The 21048-nt window shown below is 50.9% G+C and overlaps 1 protein-coding gene across 4 annotated transcripts in view; it reads left to right on the forward strand.

The window, feature by feature from the left end:
* Tom1 (target of myb1 membrane trafficking protein) overlaps positions 1-21048 on the forward strand; it is a 34903-nt gene that overhangs the window by 9391 nt on the left and 4464 nt on the right. Inside the window, exons 2-12 of one of the 4 annotated variants that reach the window (XM_006255145.5) lie at positions 5630-5714; positions 7824-7902; positions 8987-9118; positions 9402-9536; positions 9627-9773; positions 12506-12622; positions 14645-14778; positions 15675-15708; positions 16050-16143; positions 17679-17799; positions 20967-21042. In XM_006255145.5, coding sequence (XP_006255207.1) covers positions 5630-5714; positions 7824-7902; positions 8987-9118; positions 9402-9536; positions 9627-9773; positions 12506-12622; positions 14645-14778; positions 15675-15708; positions 16050-16143; positions 17679-17799; positions 20967-21042 — 1154 coding nt within the window. Of the gene's footprint in view, positions 1-5618; positions 5715-7823; positions 7903-8986; positions 9137-9401; positions 9537-9626; positions 9774-12505; positions 12623-14644; positions 14779-15674; positions 15709-16049; positions 16144-17678; positions 17800-20966; positions 21043-21048 lie in introns of all 4 variants that reach the window. The other 3 variants (XM_017601310.2, NM_001008365.2, XM_039097811.2) reach the window with 3 other exon arrangements.

The raw sequence follows: 21048 nt of genomic DNA on the forward strand, positions 1-21048 counted from the left end.
GTCCCAAGTCAGTCCCGTCTACAGCAGTAAGTCTCAAGTCAGTCCCGTCTACAGCAGTAAGTCCCAAGTCAGTCCCGTCTACAGCAGTAAGTCTCAAGTCAGTCCCATCTACAGCAGTAAGTCCCAAGTCAGTCCCGTCTACAGCAGTAAGTCTCAAGTCAGTCCCATCTACAGCAGTAAGTCCCAAGTCAGTCCCGTCTACAGCAGTAAGTCTCAAGTCAGTCCTGTCTACAGCAGTAAGTCCCAAGTCAGTCCCGTCTACAGCAGTAAGTCCCAAGTCAGTCCTGTCTACAGCAGTAAGTCTCAAGTCAGTCCCGTCTACAGCAGGAAGTCCCAAGTCAGTCCCGTCTACAGCAGTAAGTCCCAAGTCAGTCCCGTCTACAGCAGTAAGTCCCAAGTCAGTCCTGTCTACAGCAGTAAGTCCCAAGTCAGTCCCGTCTACAGCAGTAAGTCTCAAGTCAGTCCCGTCTACAGCAGTAAGTCCCAAGTCAGTCCCGTCTACAGCAGTAAGTCTCAAGTCAGTCCCATCTACAGCAGTAAGTCCCAAGTCAGTCCCGTCTACAGCAGTAAGTCTCAAGTCAGTCCCGTCTACAGCAGTAAGTCCCAAGTCAGTCCCGTCTACAGCAGTAAGTCTCAAGTCAGTCCTGTCTACAGCAGTAAGTCCCAAGTCAGTCCTGTCTACAGCAGTAAGTCTCAAGTCAGTCCTGTCTACAGCAGTAAGTCCCAAGTCAGTCCTGTCTACAGCAGTAAGTCTCAAGTCAGTCCTGTCTACAGCAGTAAGTCTCAAGTCAGTCCCGTCTACAGCAGTAAGTCCCAAGTCAGTCCCGTCTACAGCAGTAAGTCCCAAGTCAGTCCTGTCTACAGCAGTAAGTCTCAAGTCAGTCCCGTCTACAGCAGTAAGTCCCAAGTCAGTCCTGTCTACAGCAGTAAGTCCCAAGTCAGTCCTGTCTACAGCAGTAAGTCCCAAGTCAGTCCTGTCTACAGCAGGAAGTAAGTTTCAAGCCAGTCCTTTTTATATTAAGTCCCACGATAGCCATATCTACAGAGTAAACTCTAGGCCAGCCTTGTCTACAGAAGTCCCAGGTCAGGGAAGTAATAATAAAGTAAGATCCTTCCTTAAAAGAAAAAAAATAAATAAAAAACAGTGAGTGGGTTTGAGAAGCAGCCTTTTGGAGAGTGAATCTCTGCTTTGCAGCTTACCAACCATGTAGCTATGGACAAGTCTAAGCCCTATGTTTGCTGGATTTTATTCTGTTTTGAGGGGAGTGAGTGCCACTATGTGCAGGCCATTCTCAGTCCTGTGTTCAGTTCATATTGTGCCCAGTGAGCATGTCTGTGAACTGGGTATCTGGCTGCATGAAGGGTGACCCTCCAGGCAGCACCAGGGATGGGAAAGAAAAAGGTTCAGGAGGTGGGGATTTGGTATTGACTGTTCCTCTCACTCTGAAGAATCCGGTCATGACCCTTGATAGCAGGAGCAATAGATAACTTCTCGTAGAATTGCACTGAAGAGAAGGGCCGGCTAACAGTTCAGGCCCAGGCAGGCGATGGCACGGGTCCAGAGTTAGCCCTGTCACAGCAGACCTAGCAGCTCCTGGCCTGTGCAGGTGAGGAGACAGCTGATATGGCTACAGGACGGCAGTTGGTCGTAGCTGTAATGCTGTCTGGACTCCACTGAGCACCCACAGAATGGTTCCAAGGAACAGGAGAGCAGGGCTCCTCTGGGACCATGAGGGCATGTGTCCTGCCAAGGATTCTGGGTCACCACTGAAGATGCACAGGTCAGAGGCAGGGGCAAGCACCCAGCAACTGCTCAAGTGCATGACCTGTGTCCAAGGCTCATTCCTTCCTGTTATCCGAAGATGTTTCTCACGGCCTTCACATGACTTCAGACAGTTGTCATTGAGAAGCTACAGTATGAAGAAGGCAGGCTCAACCTGATCTGACACACAGACACATGACCCATATGTGAACATCCTTGAGTTAGGAGGTAGGGCCAGCATGTGGGGCCACTGCCCAGATCAAGTCACTAAGTTGCCTCTGGGCAGAATATGGCTGCCTCAGGCCCAGCACATGACCCGGTCTGATCCCAGACTGCTATTCCTGGGCATTAGCCAGCTTGTAATGACAACAGAGACCAGACTGGGAGACAAGAGCCCAGCAGCCCATGAAAGTTGGGGCCAGCAGCTAGAGGTAGAGGAGAGAATCAGTGATGCTCTGGGAAGCTGGTAAGGGTTTTTCTTCCCTTCTTAAAATAGAAAGTTACTTTCATGGTTAAAAACAAAACATGACAGTCCTGCGTTCCACAGTTCCACCACACATCTCAGGGCAAGTCAGAAGAGGGTCTGCGATTCTTCAGCTGCTCAGATGATCTTCTTACCTTTGCCACCACCTCCTCTTTTCCTCCCCTCCCTGTTTGGGTCACAGTCCTCCTCCTCACTGCTTGTCACCCACGTCTCCAGCTCTGCTGGCACCCTTACAAGACTAATTAGACCACTTCTGCACCTGCCCCGTCCCAGTCTCCTTCCCCAGCCACTGGCCTTGGCACATGGCTATAGCGCCTTCCGGAACTTCAGCTCTCTTCCCAGGAAAAGAAGGTGCTTAGTTACTAGGGTGTGCTGATGACTCTCAACAGAGCCAACGAGAGGGCTGAGAGACCTTTGTCTGAGCTGGGCTTGAGGAGGACAGAGTACACAACCTGGGGAAGATCAGGAGGATGATTCGGTGATAATGCCTTGACCCCAGTGACAGCCAGGCAGCAAGACAGACATGAGAAGTTTGTGGCAAATGACCAGCCACCCCTCCCCATAAGGATGCTGGTGTTTTGTATGTTATGAGTTTTGTTTGGTTGGCTGGTTGGTTGGTTTGTTTTGTTTTTTGTTTTGTTTTGTTTTGAGATAGGCTCTGACCATGTAGGTCTGGATGGCCTTGTTATGGAGACTAGGTTCACCTCTAACGTAACAGAGATCAGCCTGCCTCTGCCTCCCAAGTGCTGAGATTAAAGGTGTGCATCACTGTGGCTGGTCATGTTACGGTGCTGGTCCCTCTGGGTGTCCTCATTAGTGAGGTGGAGGTGGAAGTATATATCGCTTAAGGTGACAATTCAATCTCGTGTTTATTATAACTATAGTTACAGTGATTATATAATGTATAGCTTAAGAGGTTAAAATGTTACAGAAGGGTGTGTAGGCCAGGCAAAGACTAGGGAACCCTGGAAGGTTCTGAGGCTCAGGAAGAAAATGGCCACGGTCAGCCGCATGAAGAGTGGAACGAGTGGACATAGGGAGAGAGAAAGCGAATGAACACAGTGCGGACTCGCAAAGGGATTATCAGGGCCCTGGGACGCTTAGACACAGGTCTGGGCTCAAGGATGACTCAACACTGGCCATCTGGCTGAGGGTAGCCTGTAGAGCAGCAGGTTTTCATGGTTAAGTACACCCTACCCCAATACACTTTGTAGCAAGTCATAGCCTGCTCAAGGGGACTCTTGACCACAACGTGAAGGGCTTGGGGCACAGAAGCCACACTCAGTAGATATTTGTGGAAAGAACAGGCCTTGTCTTCCAGCCCTTCTAAAGGGACACCTTCTTGGCCTCCTCCCTGGCCGTAAGCCAGTGGCATGGTATCCGCCCTTCTGTCTCAGCCTCCTGTCATGTGTTTGGGACACACTAGCACCTGCCTGGCTACAGGAAGCAAGAGTGGACTAGAAGGGATGCCAGTTAGAGAGCCAGCTGCCTGACCAGCCCAGCGGGAGCATTGCAGCAGGTTGGAAGAGACAGAGCCCCCACCAGTCATCCTCTCCTAGTGCTGCTAAGAGTGTGCTGTGTTGTGAGGCCTGCTCTGGACACCATGGAGCAAGAACTGTCTCTTTGTCCACCAGGCATCTCAGCGCCTGGAGTGGAAGTGGCTTACAGAGAACTGTAATGGTAAGCCACCAGTACCACCCACCTATAAAGTCTGTCTTCCTTGTGTGACAAGTGACACTAGCAGCCAAACTCTGTGTGTGTGTGTGTGTGTGTGTGTGTGTGTGTGTGTGTGTGTGTGTGTGTGTGATGTGCACACAACATCTTCAGCCAGAGTCTGAAAGCCAGAAGAGACAGCATGGCTGCTGAGGAGGATGGGAATTAGAGTGAACACTAAGAATCTCACCCTCTGGATATGAAATGTTAACCTGTCACACTACTCACATGTGGTAAAATGTTAACCTGTCACACTACTCACATGTGTTTGCCATGCCAACCAGGACACAGCAGGAGGTGGAACAAAATTGAGTGTTATGTATGAACAGTAGACGTGGCAGTACATGTGTATGGGGGGTTGGTGAAGGACTCACGTTTTCTGAACCTAGATTCATCGTTCACATAACACCCATTGATGCCCTTGGAGATGAGGTCTTATCATGTAAGATTGCTTTTGGATTTGGTGTGTATCACTAGGCTGGCCTTGAACTCCCAGTCCCCCTGCTCCTGCCTTGTAAGTACTGGGATTGCATGCATGTACCACCATGCTCACCTCCCCATTACAAGCCTTGAGAATTTTGCAGCTGGTTCCTAGCTCAGATATCTTATCCTAAGGATCGCTCAGCATGAAAGGGGTTCCACAGTGTTGTGAGTGAACCAGGCGATTACACAATCAAGGATGGTACTCTATGTTGATGACTTGTGCTAATTTAAAAGGAAGACTTGGCCTAGGAAGGTAACTTAGTGGTAGAGCACTTGTCTGTGCATGCATGAGACCCTGCATCAAGCCCCAGTGCCAGAAAAGGAAAACAGTAATCCCCTACATTCACTGCACAGCCATTCTGAGAGAGTGACACTTGAACGCCAGCTGCCCTCAAGGCCAATCTTACACTGACACAACCTATGGAGAAAAACTGGGCCTCAAGAGGGCATGGGAGGCCAAGTCACATAAAGAACGCCTCTGGAAGAAAGTTAAAGAAACCAATTACAGTGGGGGCCTGGATGAAATGAGAGCCTGTGATGACCCAGCAGAGGGGAGGGCTAGAGCACTGAGGCAGTAGTGGGTGGGCGGTGGAGGAGCACCGTCATAGAGGCAGGGGGTGGAGGGAGGAGATGGGGAGGTTGTGGAGGGGAAACTGGGAAGGGAGATAACATTTGAAATGTAAATAAACAAAATAACCAATAGGAGGGAAGAGGGAAGGGAGGGAGGAAGAGAGAGAAAGAGAAAGAGAGGGAGGGAGAGACAGACAGACAGACAGACAGACATATAGACAGACAGACAGGAACAGGGATAATTGTTCCCCATTGACTATGTCTTTGGAACTTTCTTGTTTTGAACCATGTGACTACTTTCAACCCAAGGGATAATAGGAAGTGAAGAGGAGTAGAACCTACTCAGACAAAGCTATCCTGTCACAAACAAGCCCTCAGAGGCCCCTCAGTTCTTAGCCCCGTTCATCCACTTGGCCAGTTTCCTTCTCTGTGGAAGAGCAAGCACACTTCTGGCCTCATGTGGTTGGCATGATCCAGTGACAAGTGGAACAGCATATAAGCCTGGGTGCCCAGAAGCATTTGTGACCTTCTGCTTTATCTATTCCTCCTCACTCCACTGTCTGAGTCTGACCATCCAGGACTCCCCTATACCTTTGTGACTCACAGTTTCTTCACAGAGAAAGCTACAGATGGCTCCCTGCAGAGCGAGGACTGGGCCCTCAACATGGAGATCTGTGACATCATCAATGAGACCGAGGAAGGGTAAGGACCCTTGGGGTGAGGGGTGGGAATGCAGGCTGCGACAGCCAACTCTTACAGTACACACCAGCGCTGATTCCTGCCTGTGTCCCACCAGATGATCCTCCATAGCCCCTACTGTTGTAGCCACAAAGTCTAACCCTGCTGTCCTCCATCCTAGATAGCAGCATGGCACTTTAAACATCTTTGGGCCATGATCCAGGATAGTGCCTTCATTGAGTGGATGAAAAGCTCAGAGATGTAAAGTTCAAAGATATCGTGCAAGACAGTTGTTGGTGGTGCGTGCCTTTAATCCCAGTACCCAGGAAGCAGAGGCAGGGAGATCACTGAATTTGAGGTCCACCCGATCTACATCAAGAATTCTAGGACAGCCAGGGCCATACAGAGAAACCCTGTCTCAAAAAAAAAGACAACATGTGTCCAGCTGGCCATTAGGGTCACTAGCTGTGACCCACATGGTGTCTCTGAACAGCAAGCCAGATGTCACACAGATCCAGAGCTCTACCCTTGGTACATCACCTCCCTGGGACAAAACATGCTGGAGACTCATGGTACCTTTCTGGATGCTGAAAGCTAGAGTCTTGGGAAGCTTTTCTCCGAGAACATGAACACACTTTCAGTTCCTTAAGGTAGAAACTAGCAGGTCCATCAAGGAGTTCCCAGAGGGCAGCGTGAATCAGAGCAGAGCTGTGGGTCAGAGTGGGTGCCTTCAGGTGACCAGGTACAGGGCCCTGCTGTTTGCTCAGAAAGCTGATTCCAGCTGAAAGACCATGGCGTGGGAGAAGTGTTGGAGTACTGTCTTCCTCTGTGGGATGGGACTATGGACAAGTCACATTACCTGTCCAGGACTTTTTCCTCAAAAGAGCTCTGTTAAATCCTACCAAAGTTCTAGCCTTAGTTCTTGAGTGGAGCAGAAAGTAGGGTGAGGTGGATGTGAGTAGCCATGGCAGGCGGGGGGTGGGAGGGCAGTTGGATGAGGCCTCTGCTCTGGTTAATCAGACCATTCTCCCAGTTAAGTGCAGATTGGCACAGGGGGGCAGGAGGCAGGGAGTGCAGCCTGAACTTCGGGGAGATGTGGGTGTCTTAGGCTAGAGAGGATGGTAACTCCAGGCCCCCCCCCAGAGTCCTCCTCAGCTGTGTCGTGTGGTTCATTCCTATCCATCTGCATCTGGACTCCCAGTGAGAGTAAGGTGCAAGGGGACAGACGACAGAACCACAGGAAAAACCTACTGAGCCTCTGCTAGGGCCAGTAAGTCATCACATGTCCGAACTCCATGGTGATCTTGGGACGCACAGAGTTCATCTGAGCACTTTAAATGTTCCAGACACTACCCACAGCATGGAGGAGCCAGCCGTAGACAATGACAGGCATGACATCTCACCTAAATCTCTGTCTTTGTCAGAATCATGCCATTGTCATACACTTTGTGTCTGTGCAGTACATAGTCTCCTGCCAGTGCTGCCCCCTTTTCTCCAGGCCACCTCAGTGCCTTTCAGACACTAAAGTGGTCCACAGGCCAGTTAGCTCTTCATAACCAACAATGCCCTTGAGATGATTTGCTTGTAAAGAGAAATTTTTATCTCATTTTTGGTTTGGTTTGGTTTGGTTTTTGTTTGTGGAGCTGAAGCAGAAGTTTTTATTTTGTTTCAGTCTTAATGTTGCACATCATGAAAAGTAGGTGATGAGTTCACTCACTACATGGCCAGGTTCCATGGTGCCCCTCAAAGTCACATCTCTAATGACAAAAAGACCACCCAGCAGGTTCCAGCTCTTCTCCCGACCGCACCCCAATCCAGGGCCTTGCATATGCTAGACAGGCAGTGCCATTGAACTGTCGCCTCAGCCTAAGCCCCACCTCAAAGGGTCTCAGTGGTGCCACTGTGATGGTGAAAATATTGTTTAAATACATGGATCTCTAGAGGACATTCTGGGTATCAGCAGTATAATAGTACTGACACCAAGAACTGAAGCCCGCTGCCACTGGAACTGGCCAGGGAAAGACAGGTAGCTGTCCAAGGTGCTCTGAGTACACACTGCTCACTCTCCTGATCTTGGGCCCTTGCCCAAGTTTCTATGCCTAAGTCCATCCTTCCTTTTGTCCTTTTTGCCAGCCCCAAAGATGCCTTCCGAGCAGTGAAGAAGCGAATTGTGGGGAATAAGAATTTCCATGAGGTCATGCTGGCCCTTACGGTGAATATCCTGTTACCTCTCTTGTCTATCCATCTCTCCATGATCTCTTCCACGGCTGGACCATGGTCTGCTGAAAGCTGCTTCTCCTTAGTTAGGTCCAGCCGGACTCCCGTCGTGCTTGGGTTTCTCACCAGAAGACCCAGGAGAAAAGGACCATGGGTGGCAAATTGTTTTCCCGTCCTCGCTGTTGGTGAAGGAGGACTGAGCAAGGGATCCGGAAAGGAATTCCCAGCCTTAACATGGGGAATAGATACACTGGGCCCGCTTCCCTCTGAAACTTCACCCTAAAAAATGAACCTAAAACGAATGCCAGCGTCTAAGAACAGTGTTGACCTCAGTACTGACAGGCAGGATAGCCCAGCATCAGACACCCTGTCTTCAGGACGACCTGGCTGGAAAGTGGCCGAGAACTCCCTACCCAGCCTCCACATGGTAGTGCTTAAGTCCAGATGGTCCTGCTTCCCTGCAAAGCACAAGCAGCTCCTGCTAGGCCATGGGAAGAGGGGTCAGTGCTTGGTCCTTGGGTCCTGCTATTACCTACCTAAGCTGTATCCGATTCCTCCTGAACCTCTAAGCTTCCAGGGTTTCGAAACCTGTGGGTCGAAACCCCTTTGGGGATCAAATGGCTCTTTTACAGGGGTCACATATCAGATATCCTGCCTATCATATATTTACATTAAGATTCATAGCAGTAGCAAAACTATAGTTATGAAGTAGCAACAAAAATAATTTTATGGTTGGGGGGGTCACCACCACATGAGGGACTGGATCAAAGGCTCACAGCATGAAGAAGGTTGAGCACCACTGCTCTAGACAATGTGACCGAGAAACCAGGGTTAGGTTATGGTAGGCCCTGGCCTAGTAGGAAGGGAGTCTTGTCTGTCCCATCATTCTGAATGTCCAAGTACCCTAGGAGGCAAGCCCCCAAATCCATCACTGCTTCTACTCTTATGTCCTAGGGACTCCCTTCTGGAAGCCTCCCATCTTCTGCTGGCTTCCCTCTAGCATAGGACAGGAGTCTCAAGGAGTAGGAGGCCACTTCCCTTCCCTGACAGGGCATTCTCTTGGGCACCTTGACCTGCAGGTCTTGGAAACTTGTGTTAAGAACTGCGGGCACCGCTTCCATGTCCTGGTGGCCAGCCAGGACTTTGTAGAGAATGTGCTGGTGAGGACCATCCTGCCGAAGAACAATCCACCCACCATCGTGCATGACAAGGTGTTGAACCTCATCCAGGTGTGCTCTATGGCAGGGTAGGGCGTCTCGGTGGCCTCAAGGGGTGGGGGAGTACGGGAGCCATTCTTCCACTGGGCCGTGAACTGCTCAGGTGTGCAGCGGAACTTAACAGTGTGCTGAACCTCGTGCATCGAGTTAGAGGGTCAGACAACAGGAGGAGGGGGAGGGAAGCACTCTGTCTTCTGTCTAGGTGCCAGGGTGGGGCAAGCTCACAGGAAAGAAGGTGAGCAGTGGTTACCAGCCATGTCCCCTTGTCCCCTCTCAGTCCTGGGCAGACGCATTCCGCAGCTCACCTGATTTGACAGGTGTTGTTGCTGTCTACGAGGACCTGCGAAGGAAGGGCCTAGAATTTCCCATGACTGACCTGGACATGCTGTCGCCCATCCATACACCCCAGAGAGTAAGGAGAATTTTGGTTGGGCTGGGAGTTCTCCGGAAGGGGTGCAGTGCCTTTCCAGAAGCCTCACTCACCCTGTCTTTTGCCCCCTAGACTGTATTCAACTCAGAGACACCATCCAGACAGAACCCCGTGGTCTCCAACAGCAGTCATCGCGGAGACCTGAGCCAGCATGCCACCCCACTGCCCACTCCAGCTGTTCTCCCTGGTGATTCACCCATCACACCAACTCCTGAGCAGGTAAACAGACAGGCCTGTGGCAGAACCGGAAGGTCCAGGGAGGTGTCAGAGATGGCCCCTAGCCTTGTGAAAACTCCATAGATGTGTACTGTTTGTCCATTGTTCTGGATAAGGTCCAGACAGGCAAATCCACTAGCTCAGAATCACACAGCTCATCAGAATCTGCTAAGGTTCAAGTCCCATCTCTGTGACTCCTGGAGTGCAGTGCACTGTCATTTTCCAGAGTCTTCCCTCCATGCAGCACCAGGGAGAGGAAATGGCCAGTAGGCCAGTGTTCCCTTCCACTGGGCCGCTCCAATTTATCTGTGTGCTAATGGACTCACATAGACTTTCACCTGAATTGAGACTCGACAACCTTCAAAGATCTGCATGCTTGCTGAGGTTGGTGACAAGCCTTTAATCCCAGCACTTGGGTGGTAGAGTGGATGTGTGTGAGTTCAAACCCTCTGATGTACATGGAGACTTTGAAATTAGCTAGGGCTGCATAGTGAAACCTGTCATAGAGGGAAGGAGGGAGAGGGAGAGAGAGCGATCTGCATCTTCACAAAACGAGAAACTGCATCTGCATTGCAGTGCGGCCTCCCATACCTCCTCATGAGGAAGCTTAGAAGCCTAGCATGAGGCTCTGGGGAAGCTTCCCTAGCCTCTGGCTAGCTTTGAGTAGTACCTACTTCAGGCCAGGCGGCTGTAATGTAGATTATTAGTCATCTGAGAGGTGGTCCTGGGCTAGGCTTGAGGCCTTCCCAGACCGTAGGCCATCACCAGTGAAGTAGAAGGACTTAGCTGCTGCGTGAGTTAAATTCACAAACGTGACGCACATGAGAGACACGGGTCCAAGGAACCGTCCTCTGACCTTGCAGTGCACAATCTCAACCCCACAAAGAGAAACCTCGTGCCATCCTAGACCAAGCTCTGAAACTGTTCACCGCGCAGACATGGCTAGACAAGGCTGGCTCCCTGAGCGTGTAGTTAAAGCCTACAGAATTGTAAAATCACTCTAAAATACAAAACAATTATCTACTTTGCTTCTGATTTTTAGTTAGTTTTTCTAAAGTCTGTATATTAAGACTAATTAGTGCTAGAAGGTTCTTTTATTTCTTTCTTTCTTTTTTTTTTTTTTTAAAGATTTTTTTTTTTAAGATTTATTTATTTATTATATATAAGTAAAGTACACTGTAGCTGTCTTCAGATACACCAGAAGAGGGCATCAGATCTCTTTTACAGATGGTTGTGAGCCACCATGTGGTTGCTGGGAATTGAACTCATGACCCCTGGAAGAGCAGTCGGGTGCTCTTAACCACTGAGCCATCTCTCCAGCCCTCTTTCTTTCTTTTTTAAAGAATTATTTTATTTATTTTATATATGTAAGTACCCTGTAGCTGTCCTCAGTCACACCAGAAGAGAGCATCAGATCCATTACAGATGGTTGTGAGCCACCATGTGGTTGCTGGGAATTGAACTCAGGACCTCTGGAAGAGCAGTCAGTGCTCTAACCACTGAGCCATCTCTCCAGCCCCAGAAGGTTCTTGCTCAGTAAAACTGAGTGCTTTTGTTTGATTTTCTAGCCCCTTTTGCCTCGTGGGCACTTGAGGATGTTGTGGTGGGATGATGTAACTCCCAGGCTCCTTTGTGGTTAGATCCCTTTGGGTTTAGATGCAGTCTGGTGATGAGCAGCTCGTCCACTCACACCAAGAGTTATTAGACAAGTCATTCTGCCTGACACTGTGGGCTGATCCGTTGGTCAACATCAGTGGATATGGTACTTGTCTCTGCACGCCTGTTTCTTCATCCTTGAGCTCAATAAAGGTGGCAGAGCCTCCCTGTGATGATGTGTGTTCAGTGCTGCGCTCATTAGCTAGTCAGTAAACGGTAGCTGCTGTCACCGTCAAGAATTCAAATTCTGAAGCTTGTTGTCACTCAGTCACACAATTTAGAATATACCAGTATTTCCCCAAATGTAGTCTCTTAGCCACTAGATTTATGAGCTGTCCTATTGTAAGAGGATTCTTCAGCCAGGTAAATGGGAGGGGGGGTTTCGTCTGCTTCTCAATATTCAAAGTGAACACAGTGTCCATGAACATATAAAGTCCCTCAGGGGTCACAACAGACACTGCACAGTAACCCTCAGACTGCCACCTGTTTGAGGACACTGACCACCTTCACTGTTATGTGTCCCCAGGCCTGGAACCTTGGTTCCCTTTGATCACTGGTACAAGTACTGGATCTGAGTTTCATGTTCACATGGGTAGCAGGCCTGGGACTTACTTTTGGAATTCTCTTCAGGAGGGAAAAACACAGACAGAGCCTACTCTGTGCTCCCAGGCATAAGGGGACTGCAACCTCCTTGCTACTCCTTAGGAGAACTGCCATCCCTAGGGCCTCATTAACTGTCATCGTGGCCTCAAGAGATGCTGGCACTCTTCCAACCACACTCACTGGCTTATTCCCCTCCATTTGTCACACTTCTTTCAGCTTGCCTCTGTTCCCGGCTGCTGGTTGGGCGATGGCGCCGGTTGGTGGCACCTCTGTGAGGGGCTGTGAGGGGCTGTGAGGGGCCGTGAGGGGGAGGAACTTTCTGCAGGCTCTTGAGTCCAGAATTAGCTGCAGGAGTCAGGAGGGAAGCTCTGTGGAGAAAGTGTTGGCTGGGTAGTTCTGGGCCACACGACTGTGGAGGAGACATGGGCTGGACTCTGGCTTTCCCCCCCACCTCACCTTACACTGGTGCATTTCAGATTGGGAAGCTGCGCAGTGAGCTGGAGATGGTGAACGGAAATGTTCGAGTGATGTCAGAGATGCTGACAGAGCTGGTGCCCACCCAGGTAGAGCCCGCAGACCTGGAGCTACTACAGGTGAGCAAACAGCCTGCCTCCAGGTTCAGCCCCGACCGGGTGACCCTGTATGCATCCACACCTGTTTCTTCCCTGTCCACACTGCAGTCTTTTATTTTTGCTGGGAGCTATTAGGCAATAGAACACATTACAACCAGGAGCCTTGGATTTGCATCAGACAGGAATTCACATCCTAGTCACATGTGCTTTCTGACTTGAACAAAACGGCCCACTTTGATACAGCGGGACATGAGAGTTAAATGAGATAGTACATCTATTCCCCGACCCAGTGCTGATGAGCAAGGACAGCACTGGGGAAAGCCAGAAGGCCTGCTGCCCACCCTTCGCGGTGTTTGCCGTAGCAAGCAGGAGGGGCAGAGCCGTGTGGGCTTTGAGAGAAGTGAGCATCCTGTCTTGGAGAGCTGAGGCCCATGGGAAATGCTAGATTCTGCTACTGGATGTCATTAGATACTTCCCTGATCTTCCTGTGGGGTGGGGCAGGACTGAGTGGGGCTGGCCGGTCTTTCTGTAGGAGACACTAAGAAAGGCAGTGAGAAAGTTGGGAACCAACAAAGCCAGGGTCTCCTGAATGTGTGGAGGGACAGAAGTCTTTGTGTGCAGGATGCTCTGTATGCCGTCTGCATCGCTCTCCCACCAACCCTCAGAGAGCAGTTTTGAAGCCAGGTCTCTATGCCCCTGTGACTGCTCAGAGATCCTTCTATTTGGGGTGTGGGAATAAAATAGAAGCGTCTCAGCTGAGTGGACTCTTGAGTGTGAGAACTAGATGAAAGAAGGAGATGTTGGAGATGAAAGGAGAGGAAGAATTGTTATTAGTTTTATATGTCCAAGTCCACGTAGATATGAGTAGTCTGGGATCTTCAGTTTAGAAGGCTGGAGCCAGCTGGCAAGGTGACACAGAGTCAGTGCCCGCATCATAAGTACTCTTTGTGTCAAGCTCAATATAGGTGCTTGATATACATTCATTCATAGCCCTAAACAAACCCATTCTCCAGATCAGGAAACTAAGGCAAAAGAGGACATGTAACATCTAGGGTCATGGTGGCTGGAAGGTAGCAAATTCAGGATTTGTGTCGTGGAGCAACGACTTCAGTCTATGCCCTTCTTCTGTCCAGCAGGGCCCATGAGGAAGCAGAAACTAATGTCAGTTATGCTTCATCACAGAGGAACAGAAGGGGGGGCCTAGGGATGTTGTAAGTCTCCTTGAGCAGATGAAGAAAGCCCAGGAGCCCTGGGTGGGTACATGGGGAAGAAGGTCCACAGGAAGCCAGAGATCAGTGCAGTGCTTCCTCATTGACCCTACAAAAGCAAGCGTGACAGTTCCTACACTTGCCTGCAGGCCAAACAAGGGTTGGTTTGTTTTTTACTTACTTATTTTTGAGTCAAGGTCTCATGATGTAGCCAAGCATGGTCTCGCACATTCTTCATCCCCCTGCCTCAGCCCCTGACTACTAGGATTACAGGTGCATAGCATCACACCCAACCTCTTAAGAAGATTAACTGTGATTAAAACCCAACAGGAACTAAATGAAGTGTAGGAGCTAGAAATGGGGGAGAAAAGATATTAGCAGAAGGAAGTAGTTAAGGTGTTGACGCCTTAGTTTTGACAAACGTCAAACTGGGTGAAGGCATGTGAGAGCCTCTGTATCCTTTGCAACTGTTCAATAAATTGGAAAATTGTTCCAAAATAAGAAGTTTATCAAAAGAGAAAAAAGTCAGCCCATGAGGACAATGAGGCAAAAACTCCAAGTCCAGATGTATGGGGTAACAGTCTGAGAAGTTACAACTTGTTCACACCCCACCCCATCCTCAGGTCCATCACCCTCCTCACCTCCTCACCCTCCTCACCCTCCTCACCTTCCTCACCCTCCTCACCCTTCTCACCCTCCTCACCTCCTCACCCTCCTCACCTCCTCACCTCCTCACCTTCCTCACCACGAAGACCCCTCCCCCAGGACCGACACACAGTTCCGGAGGAGCAGCTTTGTCCTGCACGTGGCCTCAGTGTCTCACTTCTCCCTGTAGGAACTCAACCGCACCTGCCGCGCCATGCAGCAACGGATCCTGGAGCTTATCCCACGCATCTCCAACGAGCAGCTGACAGAGGAGCTTCTCATGATCAATGACAACCTCAACAATGTGTTTCTGCGCCATGAACGGTAGTCCCGCCACTCCTTCCCCTGGGCTTCTCCACAGCCATTCTCCCTGGGCCCTTTTCAGACATCAGCAAGCTACCAGAGCCTCCAGCTCTCTGCCCATCGCTGAGTTGCTTGGGTAGTGGGTAGTCATAAAGGCAAGAAGCACAGTGCTCTGCTTCTAGAAGCGCGTTATTATCTAGCCACCTCCTGCTCCTCCTGTCTTTTGTGTTCCCCACTTGCTATGTGGTTTGCAGTCAGTTGAGAGGGGCCAGATTTTCCTGTTCACTAGCCCAGGAGGATACAAGTCTTCCCCCTTGCCATCTTGAGGTGCACTGTGTGGTAGCCCCCCAGTACCCTAGCATCAGGCCCAGTTTGTTCCAGTATCATTCACCCTTACTCAGTGTCTCAACTCTGTCATCGCCCAGAGACACTAGCACAGAAGATGAATTCAAAAGTGATGGCCTTTATGTCAGGCCAGAATCCCAACAGGCTGTACACTAAAGGTCTTCTCCCACCTCGCTAGCCCCTGGCCCTTAAGTAGTCAGGGTTAGAAACAAGTGGCCACTTTGGAGAGCCACCCACACATCTTCAAATGTAGAGTAGGTAACCAGACAGTTGGCAAAACGACACTCAGCTCTGCTTGCTGAGTATCCCTGTCTTTTGTGTTGCTGTCACCTTGTCTTTTCTGTTGCTGTCACCTTGTTGCTTGATGACCATTGCAAGGTAGTCCTATCAGTGATCATATACTTCCCAGCCCTGTGTAAATGAAACGGGCTCTGCTAGTGATTGCATGGGAACAGCGAGCGTGCACTGCATCTGTAAGGTAGACCAGTGTATCTCGTCATCCTAGTAGTGATCTGGGGTCCTTTGGGGACTGTGTCCATCTGTTCTTTTGACTGGGGTATTCTGCCTTGTAGGTTTGAACGCTTCCGAACAGGCCAGACTGCCAAGGTAAGAGGTATCTTTTCTGGAACTCTGTCATGTTGTATTGATGGGAAGTGAGAGGGACGTTCTCACCCTCTCCCTGATGCCTTCCTGGTACGGGGCACTGGTGCTTCTTTTTAGGCTCATCGGGAAGTCTCTGGCTTCTTACACACTCTGCCTTTAAGGGAAATAAGGCTCTGTCACCACCAGTTTGTACCTCAGGGCCTTCCCAGTCTCCCAGGGGTTTAACTGAGTTGGAGCCCCAGTGGAGGAGAAGAAACTCCCCAGCTCCCATTCAGACATGTTGGGGCCTGGAGGCAGATCACTGCATCCTGAAAGGTTCATCCAGGCATCTCCTCTCACCTCAGGCCTCCGGTGAAGCTGAGCTAGCAGCTGACCTGATTGACATGGGCCCTGACCCCGCAGCCACCAGCAACCTCTCATCCCAACTGGCAGGAGTGGGTGAGTGTGCTGGGGACGTCAGCCAAGGGTATGTCACAATGTGTGGGTAGCCTCAAAGTTCTGGGGGTGCTTTCCTGTGCTCGCCAACAGCACAACATTGGTCCATTTCTTAGTTTGCTGGGATCCAAGCCAAATCTTATGCAGGGTTGGGCAAAACTTGTGAGAATGCCCTGGGAGTACCAAGGCCCCCGAGCCCCTTGGATAATATAAATCCCACTGCACTCTGACCATTGCTCTGCCCTGATTCCACACCCCCTCCCTCCACCTCACCTAACAACCTGGAGACCGTCACACAGTCTGCCACTCAGCCTCAGCGATCAGTTCCTACCTGAAGAGGGAAAGAGCCCTTCCTCAAGGTCGGGAGGGCCAAGCAAGAAAGAGACTGCTAGGAAACAGCGTCTGTCAGGGCTGGGCCAGAAGGCTCTGCTTTGGTAGCACTGTGGGGTGGAACTCAGGCCTTGCCCATGCTGGACGATCATCCTCCCTCTGAGCTGAACTCCAGCCTGCTTTCCTTAGGTGCTTTGTTCTGAGAAGAGTAGATAATTTAGGTTTTATTTGATTTTGCTGGCTGTTGAGCCAGGTTCTTGCTAAGTGCTTAGCAGCCTGCTAGGTAGGCCTCAAACTTCCTCCATCGTCCTGCCTCAGTCTCCCAAAAGCCGAGATTTTAGGTTGCTGCACCTAGCTGTACTCTCGATAAGTGTTAGCAGTCAGGATCCTTTTTGTTGTCCCTGGGCTGCTGTGGTGTTGTTGTTGTTTACTTTTGGCGTTTTGTTTCATTCCGGGGATTAAGCCTCAAGCATGCTAAACAGTACTTTACCACTAACCTGTATCCCAGCCCTTTGATTTGAGACAAGGCCTCACAAACTTCCCCAGAGTCCTCCACTCGAATGTGCTTAGTAACCAGGGTAGCCTCGGTCTCCCCTGGAGCTGGTATCACAGGCCGGCACCACGAGGTCTGCCTAGGATTGATTTAATGTTCCTGACTGCCTGCTCCAGGCCCAACCGCAGAAACGCATTCTGCTCCTGCTTTGAATAACTGACCCTCACCTGTGAGCAGTCAGATCCGATCACTGCTCTGCTTCTCAGCCCCTTCCGTCAGCTCCGTGGTTCTCAGCCTTCCTAAGGCTTTAATACATTTCCTCATGCCATGGAGACCCCCAACCATAACATTATTCTCATTGCTATTTCATAACTGCAATTTTCCTATTGTTATGAACCATAATGAATCTGATATGCAACCCTGGAAAAGGCTCATTCAACCCCCAAAGGGGTTTCAACCCATGGGTGACGCTGCTCTAGCAGGTGTCACAGGCAGTGTTTTCCTGTTTTCTAATCCTCACTACAGCGGGAGGAGGCGAGTGTGGTGCCACCTTAGAGGTGAGCACACGGCAGAACCGACATGTTTGCTGCTCCTCACAGGCAGTAGGCAGCTTCCCACCCGAGCCCCACCACCTAAGCCCTAGTGCTCTTCAAGCAAACAGCCCTAGTCCCACATGGGACATGGGAACAGCAGCCTGGCCTTTCTGTCTCTGCAGACCTTGGCTCCAGCAGGGTGAGGGCTGGCCTGCAGTCTCTGGAAGCGTCTGGTCACCTGGAAGATGACTTTGACATGTTTGCTCTGACTCGGGGCAGCTCCCTGGCTGATCAACGGAAAGGGTGAGTTGCCGGTTCTATCCTGCTCTCCTGCAGATGAGGACTCGCTGTTGGCAAGAGCATCTCTTGGGATCCCTGAATCTGGAATGGGCAGGGCAGGAGAAAGACACACAGTCCCTAAGTTCAGTTCAGCATGGCCTGGATTACACTGTGGTCCAGGGACAGAAAGAGATACCAACATCTGACCAGAACCAGAACCAAGCCTCTGAGGGGCTGGAAGGCTGGGAGTCTCTGACCACCTCTACATAACATTTCATCTGGCTGGCCCACTGTCTTACACAATGTGCAGCCAGTACCAAGCCCCCAAAGGCAAGGAAGACCCCTAGGACAGCAGTACTGACCTCTAGGTCTTGACCATTGTCTCACAGCCATCCTTCACCCCCAGAGGAGACTCTGGTTCCACTGCAGTATGTCCTTCCCTGTGAGCTGTCCATTTCCAGAGAGATGTTGCCATCAGTGAGACCCTCTAATGGAGCAGGTCCCCAAGAGCACCCCCTGGTCTGGCAGATCTTATTCTCCCTCCACATGTGCTCGTCAAAGGAAACAGCTTAGCTAATAGTTTTCATCCCTTTGCTTATAACCCTATTGGCTGAGCTGTGGGCAGCTATGGTTCTTGCAGCCAAGGAAAGTTCTAGATTAAAAAAAGCCTCCCAGCTGCTCCCACTGGCTGTCTTAGTGCCTCTTCTTTCGTGGTCAGTGGACAGCAGACACTGGCCAGAGAAGGTTCCCAGTTCACACTGCAGATCCAGGTACATTCTGACAGTCTGCAGCCAGTTGGCTCCACACTGAGCTGTAAGTCAGGTTTGGCTTTACCCTAAGCAGTCTGTACCCGCCAGCCCCGAGGCTTCAGGACTACAGCTTACAGTAGCCATGGAGTTAGGGATGCCGCTGAGGCTGCTATGCAGGTGAAAGCTAACAAGCGTCGTGGGACCCACACTCGGGAGGGCGGCGTGTCTACATAGGCCCCAGTGTACAAAACAGCAAAGCACACAGGAGAGTCCCTAGTGTTTAACTCTTGACAGCATGGCTGGGGTGCACTGCTTCACCAACATACCTCTACAGGGAAGGTACTCGTGTAGCCTGCCCTCCAGGCACACACATGTAGTGGTATACATGGCTGTTGTTGTATGAAGAGGCAGATAGCTCTTCAGAGGGCTCAAGGCCAGACTGGGGTTTCGGAAGCATTTCTGGTTCTAGGAACAGGAAGTGCAAAGGCTCAGAGGCAAGGTAGACGAGCTGAGCTCTAGCCCTTCACAGGGCACACGTCTGTGTAAGGGAGCAGATGCTGACAGCATCACACACAAGTTCTTCCCTTTGGCTGGCATAGCATCCCTGCGCCCTCTTAGGCCTTTGGCTTTCCTGCACCACTTACTGTGCATTGGTCCCAACCCTACAGAATGCACCCACAGGGACAGGAATGGGCTCTTAGCTCTGAGGGCCTTGTGCTTTGTTCCCATGCCTACCTAGCACATCTTCATGCTATAACAGACCCTCCCATTCTGGTCACCTGTATAACTGTTTTTACCCAGATAGTTTCCTTGCCCTCCCAGCCTCCTCATTCCATGCCAGCCTGCAACTGGCTCTGTCAGGCCTCACAGGAAAGCCAGCTTCTTGTCAATACCCGTTTTCATTTCAGCTGCTACCAAATCCAGTACCACAGCCTCTCCAACCAGGCCCTTCTACGAAGGAAGACAGTAGAGGCCTGGGCATCCTGGGTCAGGATGCTCCTCCTTTCCATCCTCCCTACTATCCTTAGTTATCCTTCCTCAGTGATGTCTGCACAGCATCCTCTTCAGAAGCACTCAGACAAGGACTGTCCCAAGTGCCCTCAGACCCAGCCCTGCCAAACAACCAACTGGGACAACCTGGGTAGAGACTCCCTTCTTCCTACCTAGGCATGGGATGACCAACCCCTGGCCCAGGATCTGTAGCTCACTAGGTCAAGTTAGGCTTTCCAGAGGAACATACTAGGCCTTTTAAATAGCTAAGTTTCCACTGCAAGACTGAGAGCAGGGAAGTGGTGGTCAGGAGTAATTAGGAAAATGGACAGTCCCTGGCATGGGTGCCTTCTTGCTGGCTGTCCTGGCTCAGACTTGGTTAGAGATGCTGGGCCCCATGGTGCTGATATCAACAGCCTGCTCAGGAGCTGTGTGGCCGAGAGAAATGAGCCCGTCAGTCTTGTCTGTGGTAGGTGGGCCTCCTGGGAAGGGAGTGACAGCATCATCCCTGGATTGGCTGCCTGGGAAAGAGCCTCCTAATGGCCCACATGGCCCCAGGAAAGGACATCAGCACTGCAAAGCTCAGTGCTATGGCCTCCATTCCTGAAGTCTTTGGTCTTAGCAGATTAATGGGGCCCCAGGAAAGGAGCTCCTCTCCACTCTTGACAGTGCCTGTCTTCCCCTTGAGATAGAAACCTCCCGGTTGCCTTTATCACCTCCAGGCTCAGCCGACCAGGACAGATGAGGTCGGCCCTCCCCAGCCTCCCTCTCACTCCCCCAGGTTCTTCTGAGTCACACCACACACTCCTTCCCTGTCCTCATCTTCCAGCAGCCAGCAGCCAGCAGCCCTGGCCTTCCACCTGCCTGCCTGGCCGGCCTCCCTTTAGGGATATTTAAAAGAGCTGTGACCAGTCAGTCCATCAGAGAAGTGGGGAGTGTCTTCCTATGGCAGCTGGTGTCAATGGGCCCTCAGCAGCTTGCACAGTCCTTTTGGCAGTGGAAGGAGCTCCCCTATTCAAATGCATCCTTACACAGAGCCACTGTTGATGAAATTCTGATGGGAACTGCTCAAAAAGGAAGCTATAAAACTTACCCATGAGCATGGGGGTCACGGTCCCTCAACTGGGACCACTGTGGTCACAGCCATGTGTGAGCTTGATCCTAGTCTCTGGTCACATGCTGTCTCTAGCTTCTCATGCTTCCTTGATTCGTGTCATTATGGGGCACATATCTGAACATAATCTTCAATAGCAAAAAATGGAGCCTCTTCTTCCTGTACCAGGCTTGGAGAGGAGGAGCCTCAGACCAGGCCATTCTGTGACCTGAGCCATTCCTACCCAGGCCACCCCAAGTCCCCAAGTCAGGCTCACCTGACACCCTCAGTCCCTCATGCTGCCTGTCAGGTCTGGTACGGTCAAGCAGCATCTAACACCATACTGCTCTGTATTTTAGGGTCAAATACGAGGCTCCCCAAACCACAGATGGCCTGGCTGGGGCCCTGGATGCCCGGCAGCAGAGCACCGGGGCGGTGAGT

This window comes from Rattus norvegicus, chromosome 19, assembly GCF_036323735.1.
Source record: "Rattus norvegicus strain BN/NHsdMcwi chromosome 19, GRCr8, whole genome shotgun sequence".
NCBI lineage: Eukaryota > Metazoa > Chordata > Mammalia > Rodentia > Muridae > Rattus > Rattus norvegicus.